Here is a 20,909-nt window from a genome sequence, read left to right as displayed (position 1 = left end):
AAGCCTTGTGCAGGGGTCAGTGATTCCAATTTGCATACCCTCATGGTAGGTTTTCTGAAAACGAATAGTGAGTCCAGAAAGGTCTTGGGAAGTTTAGAGACTGAGCTAGAATTAGCAGCAAGTATCACTGCTTGAAGATTGACACCACTTTGAAAAGAATAACTACATGACCTGGAAGCGTTCTGAGAACCATTTGTCCATTTTACCCCAAAGCTGTGTTTTTCTTCTGAAAAGCAAGTAACTTCCTCCAAATCAAATACCAATGCTGTTACCCTCTGCCTTGCAATACTGGTGCATATTTGTTCTAACACACCACTCTTGCAAGAAGTGCACTGATATCTTTAATGACCATTAGTATCCATCATCTTTCCTCTGAAACATGACACCCAAAGAGCAATTCCCCATAGAAACATGTCAGGGTTATTTGTTGAACACTAACTCAGGGCCCAATCATAAACTGCTTGCTCAAACAAAACTCTCATTTAAGTCAATGGGAGTTTTGCCTCTGTAATCAGAACGTCCTGACATCACTTCCAAAATGCATGGGTTTTTCCCAAAGGTCTCCAAATTACATAATTGGAAGGCATCAATTTAACTGATCAAATCTGATGAGAGTGTATCACAATCTTGTTACAACAAAGCAATTGTATTTATAGTTTAGAGATGTAGTTCTAGAGAGAGCTTCTTCAGTTGGCATAGTTACTACCTGTCATGAAGGTGGATTAACTACATCTCCCATCAACATAGTAGCGGCTTCAATGAAGTGCTACAGGGCACAGCTGCACCACTGTGGTGTTGTAATATCTCAGAACAGGATGAGTGAAGACTTTGTTTTCTCTGAACAACAAGGGAGAAAAACAAATTCCATGTGTAATGTGCCATCAAGCTCTTTATGTTTTAAGAGAATGGTTTGGCATCTAGATAACTAATTTCTGGTGTTTCAAATTCATTCAGTGTCTAGTTATTTGTTTGTTTTCCAAACAGACAGAGAATTCCTTTGTATGAGTGGTCTGTTTGAATGAATGATGAAGGCGAGGCTGTTGACTTTTTGTGTAAGCAATTACATTTTTCTCTTTCTTTTCTTTAATTTATTTTCTTTAGTTATTTCACCCTTCTCCTAAGTAGCTAAAATGGTTAACCAAAAGACTGCTAAGATTTGCTTGTCTACAGGGTCTGAAAAGAAACACACTTGTGGTTTGTTTTAAGTATAGACCTGTCCTCCTGCCCTAGGACTAATCAATAGGAAGACACACACACCCTCCTCCATTGTATCCTGCAACCCATCAACTCTGACTGTTTTTTGCCCCCAGAACAGTTTACCCTATAAAGGATAATGGTTACTTGATTACTACTCAGTTCCTGTCCTTGGAAATGAAGCACAAACTTCACAATTGGAAGAAGGAAATTAGAAATATTGTGATTAACCAACATAATTTTTGGGCCTTAGCATAAAATCATGAAATTTCCAGAGCGCTATTTATCCTGCAGAAAATAGTAGCTTTGTAATCTGTAGCACTGAATTTATGGAATTGTTTTAGCACTATTTGTATTTGACAAACATTACATAGAAATTTACATACAGATTTACAATTTGCACACAAGGACAAAAATTGCCAAACATGATTGCTTAAAGCTAAACACCTAAATACCTGTTTATGGCCCAATTCTGCAAAAAGAATGTGCAAGTGGACTCTTGATCCGCTTCAGCCCATTCAACTTGGATACAGTTCAAACTGGCAGATGGAGTTACCCTAACCTGTCGTTAGGTACCTAAATTAGTAATCTAATTTTCAGCCAGACTAAAAGGTGCAGTTTTTATTGAAGTCGATAGGAGCCGTACATGCTCAGCACCTCTGAAAATTAGGATACTTATTTAGCTAAGTAAGGATTTAAATGCCTAATTTTAGGCACTTCCATTTGAAAATATTGGCCATTTTTAGCATAATGTAGGGAACAAACAAACAAACATATCTCCAAGCCACAAATTTGTAAATTCCTTACACCCTGCATTCTTCTTCTAGCCATACATCAGAGGTAACTGTTTACACTGTACTGGGGTCACCATTTATCTTTTTCCCCCAAGAAACAGTGCCTATTGGGAGATGGCATTAAAAATAGTCTCTCATTCTTTTTTAGGAGTGAACATAGACACATGGTCCAATATTCTTTCACACTTTTCTGGATGTTACAATGTTGAGGTGTATTGTTTGTTTTTCACTGTCTAAGTGCATTGGCACATTCTGCAGCAACTGGTGCAAGAAATGCACTTGGGTCCTCTAATTGCTAATGCTACACAAATAAATAACAAGTGCACACTTATACAGGGGTTTGCCTTCAAAATACTTTGCAAACATTCACTACATTTTGCAGCCACCCTATATGAGGTAAGTGGGTAAATATCATTGTCCCGACATTAGGAATCTGGGAACTGACACAGAAGCGATTTCTAGCCTTCTCCCCCTGGTTGCAGTTCTACTGGCGATATCAATGGCAGGAGCCTCAGAGTAGACAGGCTATCCAGCCACCGTTAGAGGGCTTTCCCTTCACCCCCTCCCCTGGTTCTCGTCATGCAGACAGAAAGCAGAAGACCAGAAGCCCAAAGTGCAGGCAATGCAATATTTATTGGGGTTAGTTCCAAGCAAGCATATCCAGAGCTCTACACGCCGTAGAGTCTGTTTCCCAGTGGTCCGTTCCCAGCTCTGACGCCGCAGAGCCTTGCCTGTGTCCCCCTTCCCATTCCCCACCTCCTCCTTCTTAGCAACCCCAAATATACCTCAATGGACGCCCTTGGTCCCACACCTTACAACTTATGGTCATGTTCCATTCTGGAGGATCATGAGTCTAGGGTCTTTATCCCACCTGTTTTGTATCCCGTGTGTGGTTGTGCTATGGTCAGGGACAGGCATTTCTTTGGCCTTTTAGTGTTTTATACCTTCCCCCCATCCCCTCCCAATTGGTTGCTTGACCTTGCCTTGAGAAAAGAGCCAGGCAGCCTTCCAGTGTATGCTCATATATTACATCCTACCAGACCTGTAACACTTTAGCGCTATCCCTTATCTTTTCTCATTGTACTAAAAGACCCATCTGGTTGTGGGGAATGGAACACACAGTGTCTTTGTTCTTCACACATAGTAGTAGTATAAAAGTATCAAAAAAATCAAACCCAGAATTCTATCTCAGGCTAACAAAAAAGCCTATATGCTAACAGCCATCAGTGTAACTTTGAGTGACCTAGACTAAGCCAGTCTGGGTGGGACAGTGTTTGAAACTCTGGCAGACACCAGCACCTTGCCTACACTTGCACTCCCACCTGTGTAGCTGAACCAGTGCTAGCAAGAATGGGTAACCTTAGGGGAAAACATGGTGGTGTATGTATGCAAGGCGAGAGCCCATGCATATCTTAAAGCTACATTCTCCCCTCAGGCAGAGGACTGCAATTCCCATTTGAGACCAGTGTTATCTATGTATCTGTGGGAAGCATCTGGCCCTTAGCCACAAGCAGGACTGAGAGTAGCCCTTGGGGTAGCCAGCCACACTCCTGTGCTCAAATCTCTGGGAGCATGGCACCCTGATATAGGATGGCATCTCATGGGCCCCCATGTGATCTGGGGACCGGGACCTGCCCCAAGGAAATGGGGCACCAGTCTGCATAGACCAGAATAGGTGGCAGCCCCATTAACTTAAAAAAACAAAACAAAACAAAAAAAACAACACCCCATGCCCAGGATAGGCCATGGCTAGACAAACCATAGTACAGCTCTGTCACGGGGTCTGCAACATGGCCATATATGGACACAAGTGTTCACCGTAAAAATTTTTAGGTCCGTGGGGGGTGCTCACAGGCGGCTCCCCATCCCTGCTGTTGCTGGCAGAGGCGCGACCAAGGAGCTCTGTACGGTACCTCCATTCCCCCTCCCCGAGCACGGACTCTACAGCTCCCAGCCCATTGGCTGGGAACTGCAGCCAATGAGAGCTGTGGGGGGCCGCGCCTCTGCCAGCAAGAGCATGGACAGGGAGCCACCCGAGGGAAGACTTCCCGTACCTGCTGTTGCTCGCAGAGGCACGGCTAGGCGGCTCTGCACACTGCCTCTGCCCCCTTCCCCAAGCGCTGACTCCACAGCTCCCAGCTCATTGGCCAGGAACCATGGCCAATAGCAGCTGTAGGGGCAGCCATCCCCCAGCCCCACCCCAGAGCCTGCACCCCCAGCCAGACCCTTCACCCCAACCCCCACCTCAGCCCACAACCCCCTCCTGCCCCCTTGCCAATGTCCGTCACTAAGTCCGGTAATTTTGTCAAGTGTCCATCGCCCAACATGGTGATGCTGACATAGGCGCCAACTTCCCCTCTGCCCCGTGGATGCTCGACCCCCCGGCCACCCCCTAGCCCCGCCCTTGCCCCACCCCTCTTCCACCCCCTTACCTCAAGGCCCCACCCCTGCCTCTTCTCCGCCTTCTCCCCTGAGTGCCGTCCAGTGCCCCCTCCTCCCCCACCCACAAAGTCCTAAGCGCCGCCAAACAGCTGTTGGGGGCGGGAAGCGGGGGAGAAGGAGGCGAGGAGTGGGGAGCTTGGCAGCCAGTGGGTGCAGAGCACCCGCTAATTTTTCCCTGCTCCGTCCATCATGTCCCACCCAGCCCTGCACGGGACCTACCCGACGGCCCGAGCTTGTTACCGCGCCTGCCCCCGTGTCCCAGAGGCGGTAAAGCTCCCTGTGCACTCACGGCCCTGCGTGCTCCTCTCTCCCCCGCGGCCGCTCATACTCCGTTAGCAACGGCCTCTGTTGCTACGCAAAAAGGTCATTTCCGCCGACGGGGGGGGGCGGCGAGGCTGTGCCCCACTGACTGACGGGAGTTGTAGTTCGGGGGCGAGCGTTCCAGGCTCCGGACTACACCCCCTCCCTTTCCGTGTGTCAACCGCGCTGCATCTCGGGAGTTGTAGTCCTGCCCGGAGCTCTGGGCCTGCACTGGTGCCGGCAGGAAGAAGCTGAAAAGACTACTGGGAGGCCGAGCGCGGCGGTGTGGGGCGCCGCACGCGTCTGGGGCTGTGCTCAAGCACGGCAGGCAGCAGCATGAAGAGGCGAGCAGGGGCGAGCGAGAAAAAAGAAGCCAAGGTACCTTCTCTTTGCTTCCCGTCCCTCCCAGCCTCGTCAGGCCGCCCTCCCCCCGACCTCGCCTCTGCCGCGCGCCGGCCCGCCCCCAGGCAGGGCTCTGCAGGCCAGGTGGCGCCAGGCGGACGTCTCTGCTGCCTGCGGGGGAGCTCATCACGCCCCAGCCTGTCGGGGTTGCCGGAGCATCCCTGCCCAGGCAGGACCCCCCGTCCCCCGCAGCAGGAGGGGCTGGTACTGGGCGCTGCTCCCGGCCGGGACCCCTGCCCCGCTTCCCCGGCTGCGAATTGCGGTAGCGGCCCGCTCGTCTGAGCGCCACGGCGGAGGAGGCGTCCGCGCAGTTTAGGATTAAACCAGAAGCCCAACACTGGTCTGCCTGCGGAGCCCGAGTGGTAGTCAGCGCTCCCGGGGCGTTAGACTGGAGCCCTCCCCAGGTGTCCTGGGTTCAAATCCTCCCCCTCTTCCCATGATATCGCAGCGCGCTGGTGGGTCACTGTCCGCAGCCCTTCACTGGCGCTGTCCGCCTTGTGCTTGGGGCCTTCTGTTCAGCAAGCATGTGGCTGTGGTTGACTTCTCCGGTGGAGTTGAAAAGTCTCAGTGTCTACAGGGCAGTGTCCGTCTCCCAGGGCTACTTCCTTCCACCTCTTGGTCACGAAATCGTTTTGGTCGCCTGCGACAGGCCATTTGTTTACTGTAGACCAAGAGTGGGACACAATTGCCTTGCTTCTAGCTGTGAGAGGTGTGGCCTGAGCACAGGGCTGGGAGCCTGCTGCCTCTGAGTGCTAATCCCAGTCCTGATGGTGGCTAAAAATTGGTGCTGTCCTCGTGCTAGATTTAATTATTTTTTTTTATATAAATCACTTTGAAACTGTGACTATTTTTGAAGCCACTTCCAAGGTCTTTCTTAGTGGTAACTTTATAATGTTCACCCAGAGTAATTTTTGTGACTACATGCACATTAAATTATTTCCCCAGTATCTTCTTACTAAATGGCCAAATAAGTGTGCTTTTGTTTGTCCAGTAAAACATTTTCCCCCTGGCCCAGATGATCCAAATGATTTTATATTAATGTATTTGATAGGAATATTAGGTACATTATAGCTTTCTGGCATTTGAATTTTTTCTTGAATGTGTGTGTATGTTTAATGATATTATGAGCCCACCTTGAAAATTTAACCCAGAGTACTAATTTATATAGTATTAACACTATTAACTATATTTTTTTGTATGGCTCTCTAGCGCCCTCATACAATATTTGATTAATATTATGAATCTGATTCTCCTTTATTGGTGATTTTACACTGTTGTAACTTCATTGATTTCGTGGCGTTACCGCTATGCACCAGTGTAAGTGAAAGGAGACTATAAGGCCCCTGTATATTTTGTATTAAGTATGTGTAACATTTAGACTTTAAAACAAACAGCTGAACTCTGATCTCACTTACACCTGTATAAATTAGGGGTAAGAGGAACTATAGTACAAGGGGTATAGTGCAAGAGGAAGTGTGCACACACACACACATCAGTAGAGGCTGAGGTTAGGCCTTAGTGATGATCAAGCACTGATCTCCTGCAGCAGGCTACCTTTCTTTCTTCAAAGGAAGCCTTCATGCACATCATCAAAGTTTTTGTTTTGTGCTATTTTAGAAGAACTCTCCTGCTCCAAGGACTGTGGTGGGATTTCTTTAGAGTACAGTTTCATAGATTCATAGATTCTAGGACTGGAAGGGACCTCGAGAGGTCATCGAGTCCAGTCCCCTGCCCGCATGGCAGGACCAAATACCGTCTAGACCATCCCTGATAGACATTTATCTAACCTACTCTTAAATATCTCCAGAGATGGAGATTCCACAACCTCCCTAGGCAATTTATTCCAGTGTTTAACCACCCTGACAGTTAGGAACGTTTTCCCTAATGTCCAACCTAGACCTCCCTTGCTGCAGTTTAAACCCATTGCTTCTGGTTCTATCCTTAGAGGCTAAGGTGAACAAGTTTTCTCCCTCCTCCTTATGACACCCTTTTAAATACCTGAAAACTGCTATCATGTCCCCTCTCAGTCTTCTCTTTTCCAAACTAAACAAACCCAATTCTTTCAGCCTTCCTTCATAGGTCATGTTCTCAAGACCTTTAATCATCCTTGTTGCTCTTCTCTGGACCCTTTCCAATTTCTCCACATCTTTTTTAAAATGCGGTGCCCAGAACTGGACACAATACTCCAGCTGAGGCCTAACCAGAGCAGAGTAGAGCGGAAGAATGACTTCTCGTGTCTTGCTCACAACACACCTGTTAATACATCCCAGAATCATGTTTGCTTTTTTTGCAACAGCATCACACTGTTCACTCATATTTAGCTTGTGGTCCACTATAACCCCTAGATCCCTTTCTGCCGTACTCCTTCCTAGACAGTCTCTTCCCATTCTGTATGTGTGAAACTGATTTTTCCTTCCTAAGTGGAGCACTTTGCATTTGTCTTTGTTAAACTTCATCCTGTTTACCTCAGCCCATTTCTTCAATTTGTCCAGATCATTTTGAATTATGACCCTGTCCTCCAAAGCAGTTGCAATCCCTCCCAGTTTGGTATCATCCGCAAAGTTAATAAGCGTACTTTCTATGCCAATATCTAAGTCATTGATGAAGATATTGAACAGCGCCGGTCCCAAAACAGACCCCTGCGGTACCCCACTCGTTATGCCTTTCCAGCAGGATTGGGAACCATTAATAACAACTCTCTGAGTACGGTTATCCAGCCAGTTATGCACCCACCTTATAGTAGCCCCATCTAAATTGTATTTGCCTAGTTTATCGATAAGAATATCATGCGAGACCGTATCAAATGCCTTACTAAAGTCTAGGTATACCACATCCACAGCTTCACCCTTATCCACAAGGCTCGTTATCCTATCAAAGAAAGCTATCAGATTGGTTTGACATGATTTGTTCTTCACAAATCCATGCTTGCTGTTCCCTATCACCTTACCACCTTCCAAGTGTTTGCAGATGATTTCCTTAATTACTTGCTCCATTATCTTCCCTGGCACAGAAGTTAAACTAACTGGTCTGTAGTTTCCTGGGTTGTTTTTATTTCCCTTTTTATAGATGGGCACTATATTTGCCCTTTTCCAGTCTTCTGGAATCTCTCCCGTCTCCCATGATTTTCCAAAGATAATAGCTAGAGGCTCAGATACCTCCTCTATTAGCTCCTTGAGTATTCTAGGATGCATTTCATCAGGCCCTGGTGACTTGCAGGCATCTAACTTTTCTAAGTGATTTTTAACTTGTTCTTTTTTTATTTTATCTGCTAAACCTACCCCAATGTAACGATGAAATTGCAATGTTTTATATGCTTTTGGTCTCTGTGGAATGCTAGTGCCCTTGGACTGAATATTCATATGGGTGCAAAGTGATGGAAACTAGCAGAACTTCATGGAGTTGAACTTCCTCAAGGTGATGAGTGCCAATTAATTTCAGCGTATTATTTGTCCTAAGCCTAGCTCTCCTATCCTGCCTTCACCAAAATATTGCCTTTGTGTGCATTGTAGTGTTCAACATGAAAATAGAGCTGTTAGGCTAGACATTATTGATTGGTGATTCCAACAGGACAGACATTTTAATTGAGCACTCCACACCTATGAGAGTTTCCTTTCTCTTCACACATAATTTAAATGGAATTAGTCTGATCTGCTTTTTATTTGGGTTCCTTACTTCGTTACAGAGTAGGCCATAGTTTTGGCCATTTCCTTTACTTAATTGGACAAAGAAAATATACACTTTTCAAAACCAACTTTCCCGTGCTTGGTCTCAGCCCAGAATCTGTTTTTTCCCCTTAAAAGTTTAATTGTTATTTTTTGAATATTTGAAATACTTTTAATTAAAAACAAACAAATCCTCACACATTTAAAAAAAAAACAACAACAACCAAGGATTTTTCACCTTCAAGATACTTTGTCTGATTAATAGTCACGGTTTTCTTTTAAAATTTAATCCATGGCAAGTATGCATTGCTCAATAAGCAATGAGTACATTACTTAATATGTTTATGTTTTTTTTTTTTTTAAAGTTTAAAAGTAAATGTAAGCCTGAGAGGTGCTAAGCACCGGCAACTTCAGTTGGCAGGTAGTATCTTGCATGAGTAAGAGTTTGTGGGATTAGGAATTAAATTAGAACTGTTTGAAAAATGGCATACCAATCCCCCCAGAATGTTATCTTCCTCAACTTGAATAAGATTAGCTTGTAGGATTTTGGGGGATGATACTACTGGACCCAATTCAGTATTAACTTGCATTTTGTGTAGTCATTTACACTGGTGAAAGTGGCTGTATAATGCTAACAAACAAGAGCTAGCAGCAATGAATCTGTCTCACCGTCATTAAATATATATTTGTATAGCACCCAGTACAATTGGCTCCGCAGTTGGGATCATTTGGGGCTATGGCAATACAAATAAGAAAATGTATCAACATACAGACATCTGAATGTTCAGAAAGGATTTTAGTGGCATCTGTATATTTTGGTGTGTGATTGTTCCACATGTGAGCAGGGTTGAAAGGGAAAGTAATCGAGAATTCTTTAATCTGTGCTAAAATATCATAATTTTTTTTATTTTATTTACAAAAAGAAAAAGGAAGTCTTCTACAAATATAGTCAACAGTGTTAAGGTTGAGATTTCATCCCATCAAAAATCAGGAATTCAGTTCCCCATATCATTCTTAACTTGCTGCCTGGCACATACCAAATAGGCATTTAAATAGGGTGTTTTATCACTTTCTCATACACCACTGATGTAACCAACTATTCTCAAAATAACATAACGAGGGACAGGAGTTAAGGTTGATGTTGGAAAACAGTAATCTCTTTTATATGATTAAATATCTCAGCTTTAATATTGCATTGGTGTAATTTATTGTTTGCATTTTTCTTAATAAAACAATAAAAATGTTAATTTGTTGATTAAATTTATTTTGTCAGTTTTCTTACAGTGTCTGTATCTAAGTGAAATAATGTGAACATATAAAGTATTATGCACTCAGATAAGCCTGTTGTCATGTTATGCTTCTTGCTTAGGTAAACAGTGTGCAAGTTTTAGCAGAATCAGCAGCCAATATGCCACTAGCAGTTTTTGTTTTAGTCACATTATTGGGCCCTAACGTTATTAATGAGACAGTAATTGAGAAATAGTGTTGATTGTCACATAAAACATGATCTGTATATTGGAAACAACCAGGTAGAGGCCTTGCATATGCAGAGTAAAATGTTCCCTACTTTTAAATTCATCACAACCCTGCTGTTTAAATTGCCCCAGCTGTTAATGCTGGGACCATTACAGTAATGGACTCAGCAAATGAAGGAGAACCAAGACACACACACTTTATTACCTGAGGGGTAATTTTCTCTTCATCTGTAATAGAAGCAGTGCCTAGTATTGATCAGACCATCAAGATACTAATCCTCTGTAAAATTACTTGTTATAACTGAAAATGTGTTAATCCAAATCAGTCTGTGTCCTGACTTTCTACTTACTATTGAATACAGTCTATTAGATGGTTTATTTTTCATTATTTAAAGCCTTTATATTGATAATAGTTGGAGCTTCCTTTGCAAGAGCGAGTGCTTAATCTTCTCTATAACCCAGGGTTGTCTTTTTGTTTTAAATAGAACATCACCCACTTAATTAAGGAGTGAGTGTCTGTCTTGCTGGTCTGAATTATGATGGTACTTTATGTCCCCAGATTTATTAAACATGCTGTTTTACACTGTCTGTTTTTGTTATAAATAAGAACAGGCCCATCTTGCCCAGATTAGAAGTTTGCAAGTATAAGATATCAATAAGTGCTAAGAATGTAAGTTACTTGGATTTTTATTGCAAGCTCTAGTTTGTTTTGTCGATTGTGTCCTGTAAGGAGAGCGTACCAGAGACTAACACAAAGAATGTTTGTATTTTACTATCTTGAAAATATTGTCTCCTAAAGCTCTGAATATATTTCCACTGTCATCTGTAACTTTACAAATTTGGCATCTGGCCCGGCATCTGGCTGCTGAGTTCCTTCAGTTCCCATTGATTTCACTGAGAGGTGACAGGTTCTGGACTGGGAGTTGGGAGACCTGGTTCTATTCTCTGCTGTGCCACTGACCTGCTGTTGCTTCATCTTTCTGTTCCTTTTAAGCTGTCATGGGATAAGAGGGAAGGTCATCTCATGGATGGGTAACTAGTTAAAAGATGGGAAACAAAGGGTAGGAATAAATTATCAATTTTCAGAATGGAGAGAGGTAAATAGTGGTATCTCCCAGGGGTCTGTACTGGGCCCAGTCCTATTCAACATATTCATAAATGATCTTGAAAAATGGGTAAACAGTGAGGTGGCAAAATTGGCAGATGATACAAAACTTCTCAAGATAGTTAAGTCCCAGGCAGACTGCAAAGAGCTACAAAAGGATCCCTCAAAACTGGGTGACTGGGCAACGAAATGGCAGATGAAATTCAGTGTTGATAAATGTAATGTAATGCACATTGTAAAACATAATCGCACCTATACATGTAAAATGATGCGGTCTAAATTAGCTGTTACTACTCAAGAAAGAGATCTTGGAGTCATTATGGATAGTTCTCTGAAAACATCCACTCAATGTGCAGCAGCAGTCAAAAAAGCGAACAGAGTGTTGGAAATTATTAAGAAAGGGATAGAGAATAAGACAGAAAATATCATATTGCCTCTGTATAATACATGATACACCCACATCTTGAATACTGCATGCGGATGTGGCCGCCCCATCTCAAAAAAGATGTATTGGAATTGGAAAAGGTTCAGAAAAGGGCAAAAAAAAATGATGAGGGGTATGGAATGGCTGTTATGTGAGGAGAGATTAATAAGACTGGGATTTATGATAGAGGTCTATAAAATCATGACTGGTGTGGAGAAAATAAATAAGGAAGTGTTATTTACTCCTTCTCCTAACACAAGAACTAGGGGTCACCAAATGAAAATAATAGGCAGCAGGTTTAAAATAAAAGGAAGTATTTTTTTCACACAATGCACAGTCAACCTGTGGAACTCCTTGCCAGAGGCTGCTGTGAAGGCCAAGACTATAACAGGGTTCAAAAAAGAACTAGATAAGTTAAGGGAGGATAGGTCCGTCAATGGCTATTAGCCAGCATGGGCAGGGATGGTGTCCCTAGCCTCTGTTTCCCAGAAGCTGGGAATGGGTGACAGGATGGATCATTTGATGATTACCTATTCTGTTCATTCCCTCTGGAGCACCTGGCATTGGCCACGGTCGGAAGACAGGATACTGGGCTAGATGGACCTTTGGTCTGACCCAGTATGGCCATTCTGATGTTTCTTCATTGTCTCTCTCACCCTTTGTTTATTTTATTTATTTAGATTGTAAGATAAAAGGGCAGGGACTGGCCCTTTTATATGTATAGTGCCTAGCACAGTGGGGCACTGGTCTTGGTTGTGGTCTCTAGGCACTACTTTAATACAGATAATTAGTAATAATAACTGGTGTTGCAGGTGCACACCACCTCCCAAAATGGAGCTGTTTAAAAACAGCAAAACTGCTTCAATGACCATGTTCCCGCATCAGGATTCGTTAACATGGACCTGTGCCCTTTTTTGGAGTGCTAATAAAGTCATTGTGAGACATTCTAACAGTTCTTGTTGCAAGATCAGGGTCTAGAACTGGAGGACGGATGATTATTTTTAAGAAAAGTGTTTAGTAATGTTGCATGAAGATGATTCACCCTGAGATGGGGGGGGGAGAATCTTAAATCAGATTTTTTTTTTTTAATGCTTAAAGCGTCAAGTTGATCTTCCCTCTAGCAATGCTTGTAGAAGTGTTTACGTTGTAATTGCCCCTCTCATTGCTATTTTTGGTTTTATTGTAATGGATCCAACTTACATTATTTTTAAAAGAATCAGCCTTACCAAGAGTATATTATGTGTACCTTCTGCAGAAGGTTTAGGTCTTGATCCTGCAACTGTGCATAAGCTTCAAGTGGGCTCTGCTTAGTTATACAGGTCTGCCTGCAAGATGGGGCTCAACAGACATTTAAAATTCCTATTCATAGGCTAGGATAACTCTTGTATTCCATGCCCCTGGGTAATGTATTTAATTACACACATGCTTCAGTGTTTGCAGGCCAGCGGCTCCATAGCAATTTCTTCTACGTTTTGATACCTGACATTAAAAGTTTAAGATTTATTTCTATCAGTCTCCAAAAAGTGCAGTTAATTTTTTTTTTTAACATAAGCAAACTATTAGTCACCCAAGTTAGTCCCATTGAACTTAAACCAGTGGAATCTCTGAGGTGCCCAAAGCGCGCCTCCCCCCCCCCCCCCCTCCCCGCTGCTACCCCCAGAATCCCTCTTAAGTGTGTTAGCGCATATGCTCACATGTGTATGGGGGAAAAGTGTCTAAAGTAATTGCTTTAGGTGGGGATGGAGGAACAACATTCTGACAGAACTCAAACCTCTTCCCGTGCTCAGATCTGGATCTCCAGGACACTTCTGTGGACGTACCTCTGGGGAAATGGGGGAATGATGCCAGAATGGTGGCATATCCTTTCATGTGTCCCCTCAGGCCCCACACCTGAGCAAATATCCATTTTGTTTTTTGTTCTTTATATCCACAGATGGGATGATCTAGCCCCATGTCATTTGTTTAGTTCTAACTTCATTAGTGAATACCCCTCTTCCATAATCTTCAAGAACACAAAGTAGAGATCCTTAAAAGCTAGCACTAAAATTAAGAAAATTATCAAATCTTTGGAGTTCTCTCAGAACTCCTCGGAAGGCACTGTCCAATATAAAGCTACACTTATCTGCTCCCTTCTTTTTCAGGGTATATCCAAAGTATTATTTTATGGGTATGGTTGAAAAGGAATTGACCTCTGAGAGATGGTGCAGCCTGTCTGCCTCTTTTCATTGTGCACTAATGAACTGTGAAAGCTGTAGTGGCTAGAACTATGTGGAATATTTGAAATAAAATTCAGAAACCTTTAAATCTGAAGTTAGGGCAAATATGTCTGCAGATTTACCACAAAAGTAAAGAAAAATAAAACCACCCCTTGGATTTTTTTTTAAAGGAAAATAGAACTTTGTGTGCAAATAGGCCAATTTTCACTCAACAATGGTCCTCTTTCTGGGCAGGGATAGCACAGTTTTGGTTTTATTTGGATAAAATTAATTTTTGCACTGTGTTGATCATATAAAACTGGGGTATATTGTTGTGTAATACCAGAAGCAGCCCACAGGAATCTGTCTTCAGATTCTGCACATACAGCACATAATGTTAATGGCATTCCACATTAGCAGCTCCAGAAGTGAATCTTCCCTTTTGAAATTAAACCATGATGGAGTCACATTGTTCCCTATGGAAACAGTGATAAAACTTTCATTGATTTCAGTGGGAGCAGGATTGGGTTCTAATTATGGTTACAATAATTCATCCATATTCTCAGTTATTCAGTTTACCTTTAATGACCTACAGCATCAAAATATTAAATGATCCTCTTGCCTTCTGTTACCAAATGGGAGTATAATATTGTATTCTATTATATTTGATACTGAACTACAAAGTATGTTTATGACTATTACCATTTAAAACATTGTTATGAAATATACTTTATTATGGATTCTTGAAATCCTCTGTATAATAAACGATAGTGCAGTAGTTTACAAATCGTTTGTTTTAAAGTTATGATAGTCTTACTGTGGAAGGAAACTCTGGACTATTGTGTTTTATTTAAGCAGCCTCTCTTCCCTTATACTGCACATAATGCACCCTTCCTAGAAGAATTACATCTCTATCCCCTAGAATTTGTTCAGTTTAATTTTGACCTTTTATCTGCTGCTCATCCCACTACTTTTATTTAAGAGTGTAAAGTTACTTTAGTGTAACTGCTGTTGTCACCTTTGCCCTCAGCTAATCAAATAGTTTACCTTGAGGGAAGCATTTATCTCCCACTTTCATTATTATTATTTTCGTAGCTGTAAAGATATATATTTTGTGTCTGCAGAAGGCTGTAACAGTGAAACGAGGTATTGATCTGCTGTATTTGGCAATTTCTTTCCACCTTGCCATCGATATCATGTCAGCCTCTGTCTGTACTGTGGTTGACCTCACAAATAGCTCTTTATGTTCCCATTGGATTCAAATGATATACTATGCTGAAAACTAAATCAATGAATGATTATAAAGTTTTTAGTATTATTTCATGACCCCGAGGCAACTGGTGCTCCATGCATTGAATACTTGAGAGGATACCTAGTATGGTAAAACAGGTGTTGCTATTTTTGTTCTTATAGAGCTGGAAACATTATAGCTTAGGTCTTAAGTAACTGTGCACTTTGATATTTTTGTGATTATTTTACAAGTTGAGCAAATCTATGTTTAAATTCCTTAAAGGCCTGACTAGAGGCAACTCACATTACTTGTAAGTTTTGCCTCCTTAAAGGATAGTAGGATTGGACTCCAATGAGTCTTACGGCTACAATGGAAACAATTGAAATTACGTAAGAGCAAAAATTCTCCTCTCTGTTCTATGCAATGTTGCATATCGTGCGATCCCACAAAATGAAAATCCAGTTCTGCCCAGTTCTAGGTAAGAGCCTAACTGGCACACCGTGCTCTAATACAGAGATGGGTTGTAATCGATAAATACACTGGAATAAGTAGTGTTTATGTAATGGGCCTTGGGACGTTTACTGCCCATTCACAGCAAGCAGAATTAAAAAAACATCTGGAAGGAGAAAGAGCTGATCAACTATGCTAGGATTTGAATCTGTGGTAACAGAGGATTTATGGTTTTGTTCCCCACCCCACCCCAAAATCTAGGCCATCGTCACCTGATGCTTCCCTGCTCTGTTTTCTAGAGCAGTGTTTTTCAACTCCTGGGGGTCTGCAGACTGTCTAAGATTTCCAAGGGGGTCCGCACTTCCGTTTGAAATGTTTTTAGAGGTCCACAAATGAAAAAAGGCTGAAAACTACTGTCCTAGAGTTTGTGGTTAAAAACAATTATAGATAGTTGGTCATATTTGTGCATCTTTTAATCTGTTGTGCTGTCTCTTAAAAGTTTTAATAAGATGTCGGTTGATAAACTTTCCATAGAAAAGGAACTGGACACATGCTAATTAGAATTAAGCCTCTCCCATCCTATGAAACTGGATAGTGGATTAGGCACTTGTACTGTTAAGGCTTGATCTTGCAAGATGTGGTGTATTTGTAGTATTTATGTCACTTTCTGTTTTGCTGGTGGTTCAGCTGAAAATAAACTAAGGGTCCAGTTGTGCAAACACTTATTACCAGGTGTGGTGCTTACTATAGTGAGTAACCACATTGAAGTAGCCCTGTGAAATAGTCGATGGGGTATTAGCACTATGTATGGTAGCCAGTCTTTTGCATGATTGAGTCCTACATGTGGAGAAAAATGTGATATAAAACAGTGGGCTAATGGATACTACAAATGGTATTTCTGCCCCAATAATGTGATTCAACTATATACATTTCTTAAAAATTTATTTTAGTTCTGTTAATTAAGGGCAAATATCCCTAGCTCTCCGCTTCACCCAGCCTAGGCAGATGGAGTTGGTGCAGGGAGCTTCTACGTATAAAATTATCCTCAGCCCAAGGCTGTGTTACAGCTCTGATGCTCTAGGGAATCCAGGCCACTACTCCTTGGGTGATGGTGGCCAGCAGATGAATGTAGCAGCAGATTAACAGCACTACCAGTCTGTTTGACTTTGAGAGAGAGTATTGTGGAACTATATTCCACTGTCTCACAAAGTGTTGACATCTTTGCCAGGCTCCCCTAATCTGTCTTTATATGTTCCCCATCACCCTAATACTTGAACTACAGTCTGTCTGTCTACCTGTTACTTGTGTAGCTTCCTTTACTTAAATATCTGAGTGTCACAGTTCACAGGACTACTTCACCTGTGTCCTCCCCTTGTGGTCCATCAAGGGCACCCATTCTAGGCTTCCAGCTCCTCAGTAGTCACCTCCTGTGGCAGAGACCCATGTCTGTCTCCCTCCTGACTGGGGTTTTTTCAGGCTGCACCATTTGCTGCCTACCTGTGATATTCCCACCAAGCCAGATGGCCTAAACAGGCCAATGTCCACTCTATGCTTCCTCTCCAGATGGTAAGAACAGAGTAGTTGCCAGCAGTTACAAGTTACCACATAATTCTTTACAAGCAAGCACATTTATTCTTAAGGTGAAAGCATTACTGAGAAAACGTGTTAAAACAATAAAAGAACATACATGCATGATAAAAAGCTTTAGATTACCTATCAGCCTTATGGGACTCTAGTAGATTAAGTCCTTGCAACCCTTTCCTAAGAATGGCCCCCAACTTCAACATACGGTCCTGTCCATTTGCTGAATCAAAAATAAAGGCCCTGAGTCAGTTTAAACCTGGGCTATATATCCAAATGTCCTATTTTTGTCTGTTGGTCTCTGGAGAATCTAGTTTGAACTAATATATGCAGGTCTCCCAGGAGATAGTATCTCTCTTAGGGGTTCAACCTTACTGATTTGCCTTTATCACCACCCACTCACTGTTTTTAGTTCCTGGAGGAGCTGTGGTAGCCCTCCCCCCATGATTAGCACACAATCTTACATAAACCACTTATTAAAAACAATGGACCCAAAAGATACTACATGGTGTTGCAATATCTGTTACATCTCCCTCTTACAGAGGTTACAGACAATCCTGGCCCACAATAATACGCAAACTTAACACAATAAGGTCTTTCAAGGATATTGCAGGAAATTACCATATCTGTCACACTGAGGATTTTATGATCCTTAATGCATTTATCTTCACAACACCTCTGTGAGGTATGGCTGTGATGTCCATTTTACAGATGGGGAACTGAGGCACAGAAAGACTAAGGCCAGGTCTACACTATAAACTTACATCAGTATAACTATGTCACTCAGGTGTAAAAATCCACACCCCTGAGTGACGCAGTTAGACCAGCCTAAGCCACAGCGTAGACAGCACTATGTCGATAGGAGGGCTTCTCCTGTCAACATAACTACGGCCTCTCGTGGAGGTGTTTTAACTACGCCAACAGGAAAAGTTCTTCCATTGGTGTAGTAGTGTCTTCACTGAAGCGCTATAGCAGTGCAGTTGCATTGCTGCAGCATTTTAAGTGTAGACCTGCCCATAGTGGTCACATGGGAAGCCTGTGGCACAGCAGAGAACTGAACCTGGGTCTCCAAGCTAACAGTGTAACCATCCTTCCTCTCACTCTCTCACTTTCTTCCTTCCCAGCCTGGAGGAGAAGTGGTTTGGTTTATTTGTATATTTTTTTCTGTGGAAATTCACCATGTCCTCTGCAGATAGGGCCTTTCACAGCTGCAAAGGAATGCTTATGATTTAGGCTTTTTTGGCCTGCAGACCCTTGAAATGCAGTGATTAGGCTATTTTCACAAATTCTTGAGGTTCATTATTATTTATAATTAGGTAAGTGCTGACCGTGTGACCGGTACTATAATAGACCCCAATAAAGATACAACTCACTGAGGAGTTTGTGCATAAGGCATTTGTGTACGAGACAGGCAAGTAGTTTTCTGCTTTCTGAACCAAATGTATGCCTCATAAATAATGATGATTCACTCTCTTTTTCGTTTACAAAGCACACAATTTGTGAATAGGGCCTTTAATATGTCGGTGGCATGACAGAAATTGGTACAAAGCGGTGTCTTGTGTCACAAGTGGGATGATACCAGTGACCCAGCAAAGAGAAACAAGCACTTTGCATGTTGATCTGTTTTGTTAAAGGGCAGTATTTGGCCCCCGTAAGTGCAGGAGAGATGGGCTGTTCATGAAAAGGGCATAAAAAACCTAACCCTTATGACACTTTGTCAGCCTGATTAAATTTAATGTCTGGCATTCGCTTTATGTGAAAGATGGGAGGCATCACTGTTTATCTAATCAACAAAGCATTTCTTTTTTTCCATAAGTATTTTATATGTTAATACAGGCAAACCTGAATATGATCACACAATTTAAATGTGCAAACAGAAAATATAAATCTTGGCTGGCTATTGGTTAAAAATATGGTTTATATGTATTATGTAAAATAGTGCAATTTGATTGTTGATCATACTGTGCAAACATAACTCTTCAGAAACAGTGCTTTTAAACAAATATTAAAATATTGTTATTGAACAATTTATAATGGAACTTATTATGATTTTACAGAACAATGTAACATATTTATTTGCAGTGCTGTAATAGGTATGGTTCTATTGTAATATTAATACACACATATCAAATCAGCGTTCCAGGTGTTTTTATTAACTCTGATTATAAGATGTCAGGATCCAGTCGTCTCATAATTTAAAGAAAATTCAGTATTTAGAAAACAGAGTTCAGTATGTATAATTTGAAAATGACTACAATCTGCTGAGAGAACCAGATAAATGCTTGTGGATTGTTGACTTTCCTGCTTAACATTAAAAAAAAAAAAAAAAAAAAAAAAGTTTAGGTGCCTTTTTAAAAAAGAAAGAAAAAGTCTAGTTTGCTTTAAACAATTGCTGAAGAGCTCTGCTTAACCTTATATTTTGCATGCATTCGTGATTTGAAATAGAAATAAGTCAAATTTGAGGCAGACAGCTTGAATGGCATGCTGTCAGTTTGGCTCTTCATGAATTGGCAATGGTCTCGTTTAGGACCTTCAGATATGTGTCTGCTTGGACAGAATGAGAACATTTTGCATGTTCTTCAGTAGACAACCACTCCTTGCTGCCTCACAATATGCAGTGGTGCATGACAGTTGCCCTTCATTGCTGTCTTCTTAGAGCTTAACCTTTGACCCTCCACTTAGTCGCTATGCAGCAGTTGGAGCAGGCCAAGATGTTCATGAATGACGGGCATCAGCCTGCAATGTGCTTGTCATTATTTGACTGTCAAAAGTAGCCTGCTATTGGGCTCCATCAAGGTTTGAAACCTATGTGCAATAGTCCATATTACTTAACTTCCAGGGCTGTCAACAGGATGATCAAATGTGCATAAAATATAAGTGTGTTGAATACATCTTCAGTCATAAGATAGGAAGAGTTTTGTGAGTGTATGCGCTGTATGTATTCCGATGACTTTCACAGGGCCAAGAGGTTGAATCTGTTGCCAGGGTAAAAAGTGAACTGTTGTCTCTTGTGGTCTAAGTTTCAAATAACACAATTTAGATTTGAGCAGCTCTGCCAGTTAAACTCTCAGCTTGTCTTGCGTATCCTATCAGCTTTTCAGCCAGCAGTATAAGCAACTAGATACTAGATCAGTGGTGCCTGAGGTTAACTGTCAAACTGCAATGTTCATTTTGGATCTCACTGTAATGTAATATTAGAGAGAGAGAGGTCAGCTTGTGTGATTTGAAAAGCAGTTGTGAATAGCTGAAGTACTGATTATGTCAGGTACAGTATACTTTAAGGAGTCCAGTATAGAAAGCTTAATTGATTATAATAAAATAAGAAATCGAAGGCAATATAGAATAGCCATTTTTCTGTCCAAGTGCAGAATACTGTGCATAGAAATTGTTCATATTTAGGAGGGTCATGTCCTGTTTTTAGCATAATATTCACTGTCTGTTACTGTTCCTGCAAAAAGCTTCTCTACTGCAATTTATTATAATGGATTTAAAAGGTGTCCCTATATTTTTTCCCATAATGTCCTTGTTTGTACATTTCAAGTGGTATATATTTTAAAAGGAAAATATCAGATTAAGAGGTTTAGATTCAGCATAGGTTCTTTACAATGTAAAACTTTAATCCAAAACAAATGAAATAGCACTATCTTGCCACTT

The 20,909-nt window shown here is 41.8% G+C and overlaps 2 protein-coding genes across 23 annotated transcripts in view; one reads left to right on the top strand and one right to left on the bottom strand.

The window, feature by feature from the left end:
- The window catches only part of RPGRIP1L (RPGRIP1 like), a 128,685-nt gene extending 123,880 nt beyond the window's left edge, over window positions 1–4,805 (bottom strand). For 11 of the 17 annotated variants that reach the window (XR_010592532.1, XR_010592536.1, XR_010592534.1 and 8 more), the window contains exon 1: window positions 4,650–4,803. The gene's annotated coding sequence lies outside the window, so the exon portion shown is untranslated. Of the gene's footprint in view, window positions 1–706; window positions 838–4,649 lie in introns of all 17 variants that reach the window. The other 6 variants (XR_010592533.1, XM_065567019.1, XM_065567021.1 and 3 more) reach the window with 3 other exon arrangements.
- Window positions 4,806–4,917: 112 nt separating this feature from the next.
- FTO (FTO alpha-ketoglutarate dependent dioxygenase) overlaps window positions 4,918–20,909 on the top strand; it is a 332,418-nt gene continuing 316,426 nt past the window's right edge. For all 6 annotated transcript variants that reach the window (XR_010592539.1, XM_065567030.1, XM_005289788.4 and 3 more), the window contains exon 1: window positions 4,918–5,108. Coding sequence is in view for 5 of the 6 variants with exons in the window: in XM_065567030.1 (XP_065423102.1) it covers window positions 5,067–5,108 (42 nt within the window). In the remaining variant the exon portion in view is untranslated. The remainder of the gene's footprint in view (window positions 5,109–20,909) is intronic.

The sequence above is a fragment of the Chrysemys picta genome, chromosome 14, assembly GCF_011386835.1.
Source record: "Chrysemys picta bellii isolate R12L10 chromosome 14, ASM1138683v2, whole genome shotgun sequence".
Taxonomy (NCBI): domain Eukaryota; kingdom Metazoa; phylum Chordata; order Testudines; family Emydidae; genus Chrysemys; species Chrysemys picta.
The sequence above is the reverse complement of the archived record's forward strand: the minus strand, read 5'-3'. Positions and strand labels throughout refer to the sequence as shown.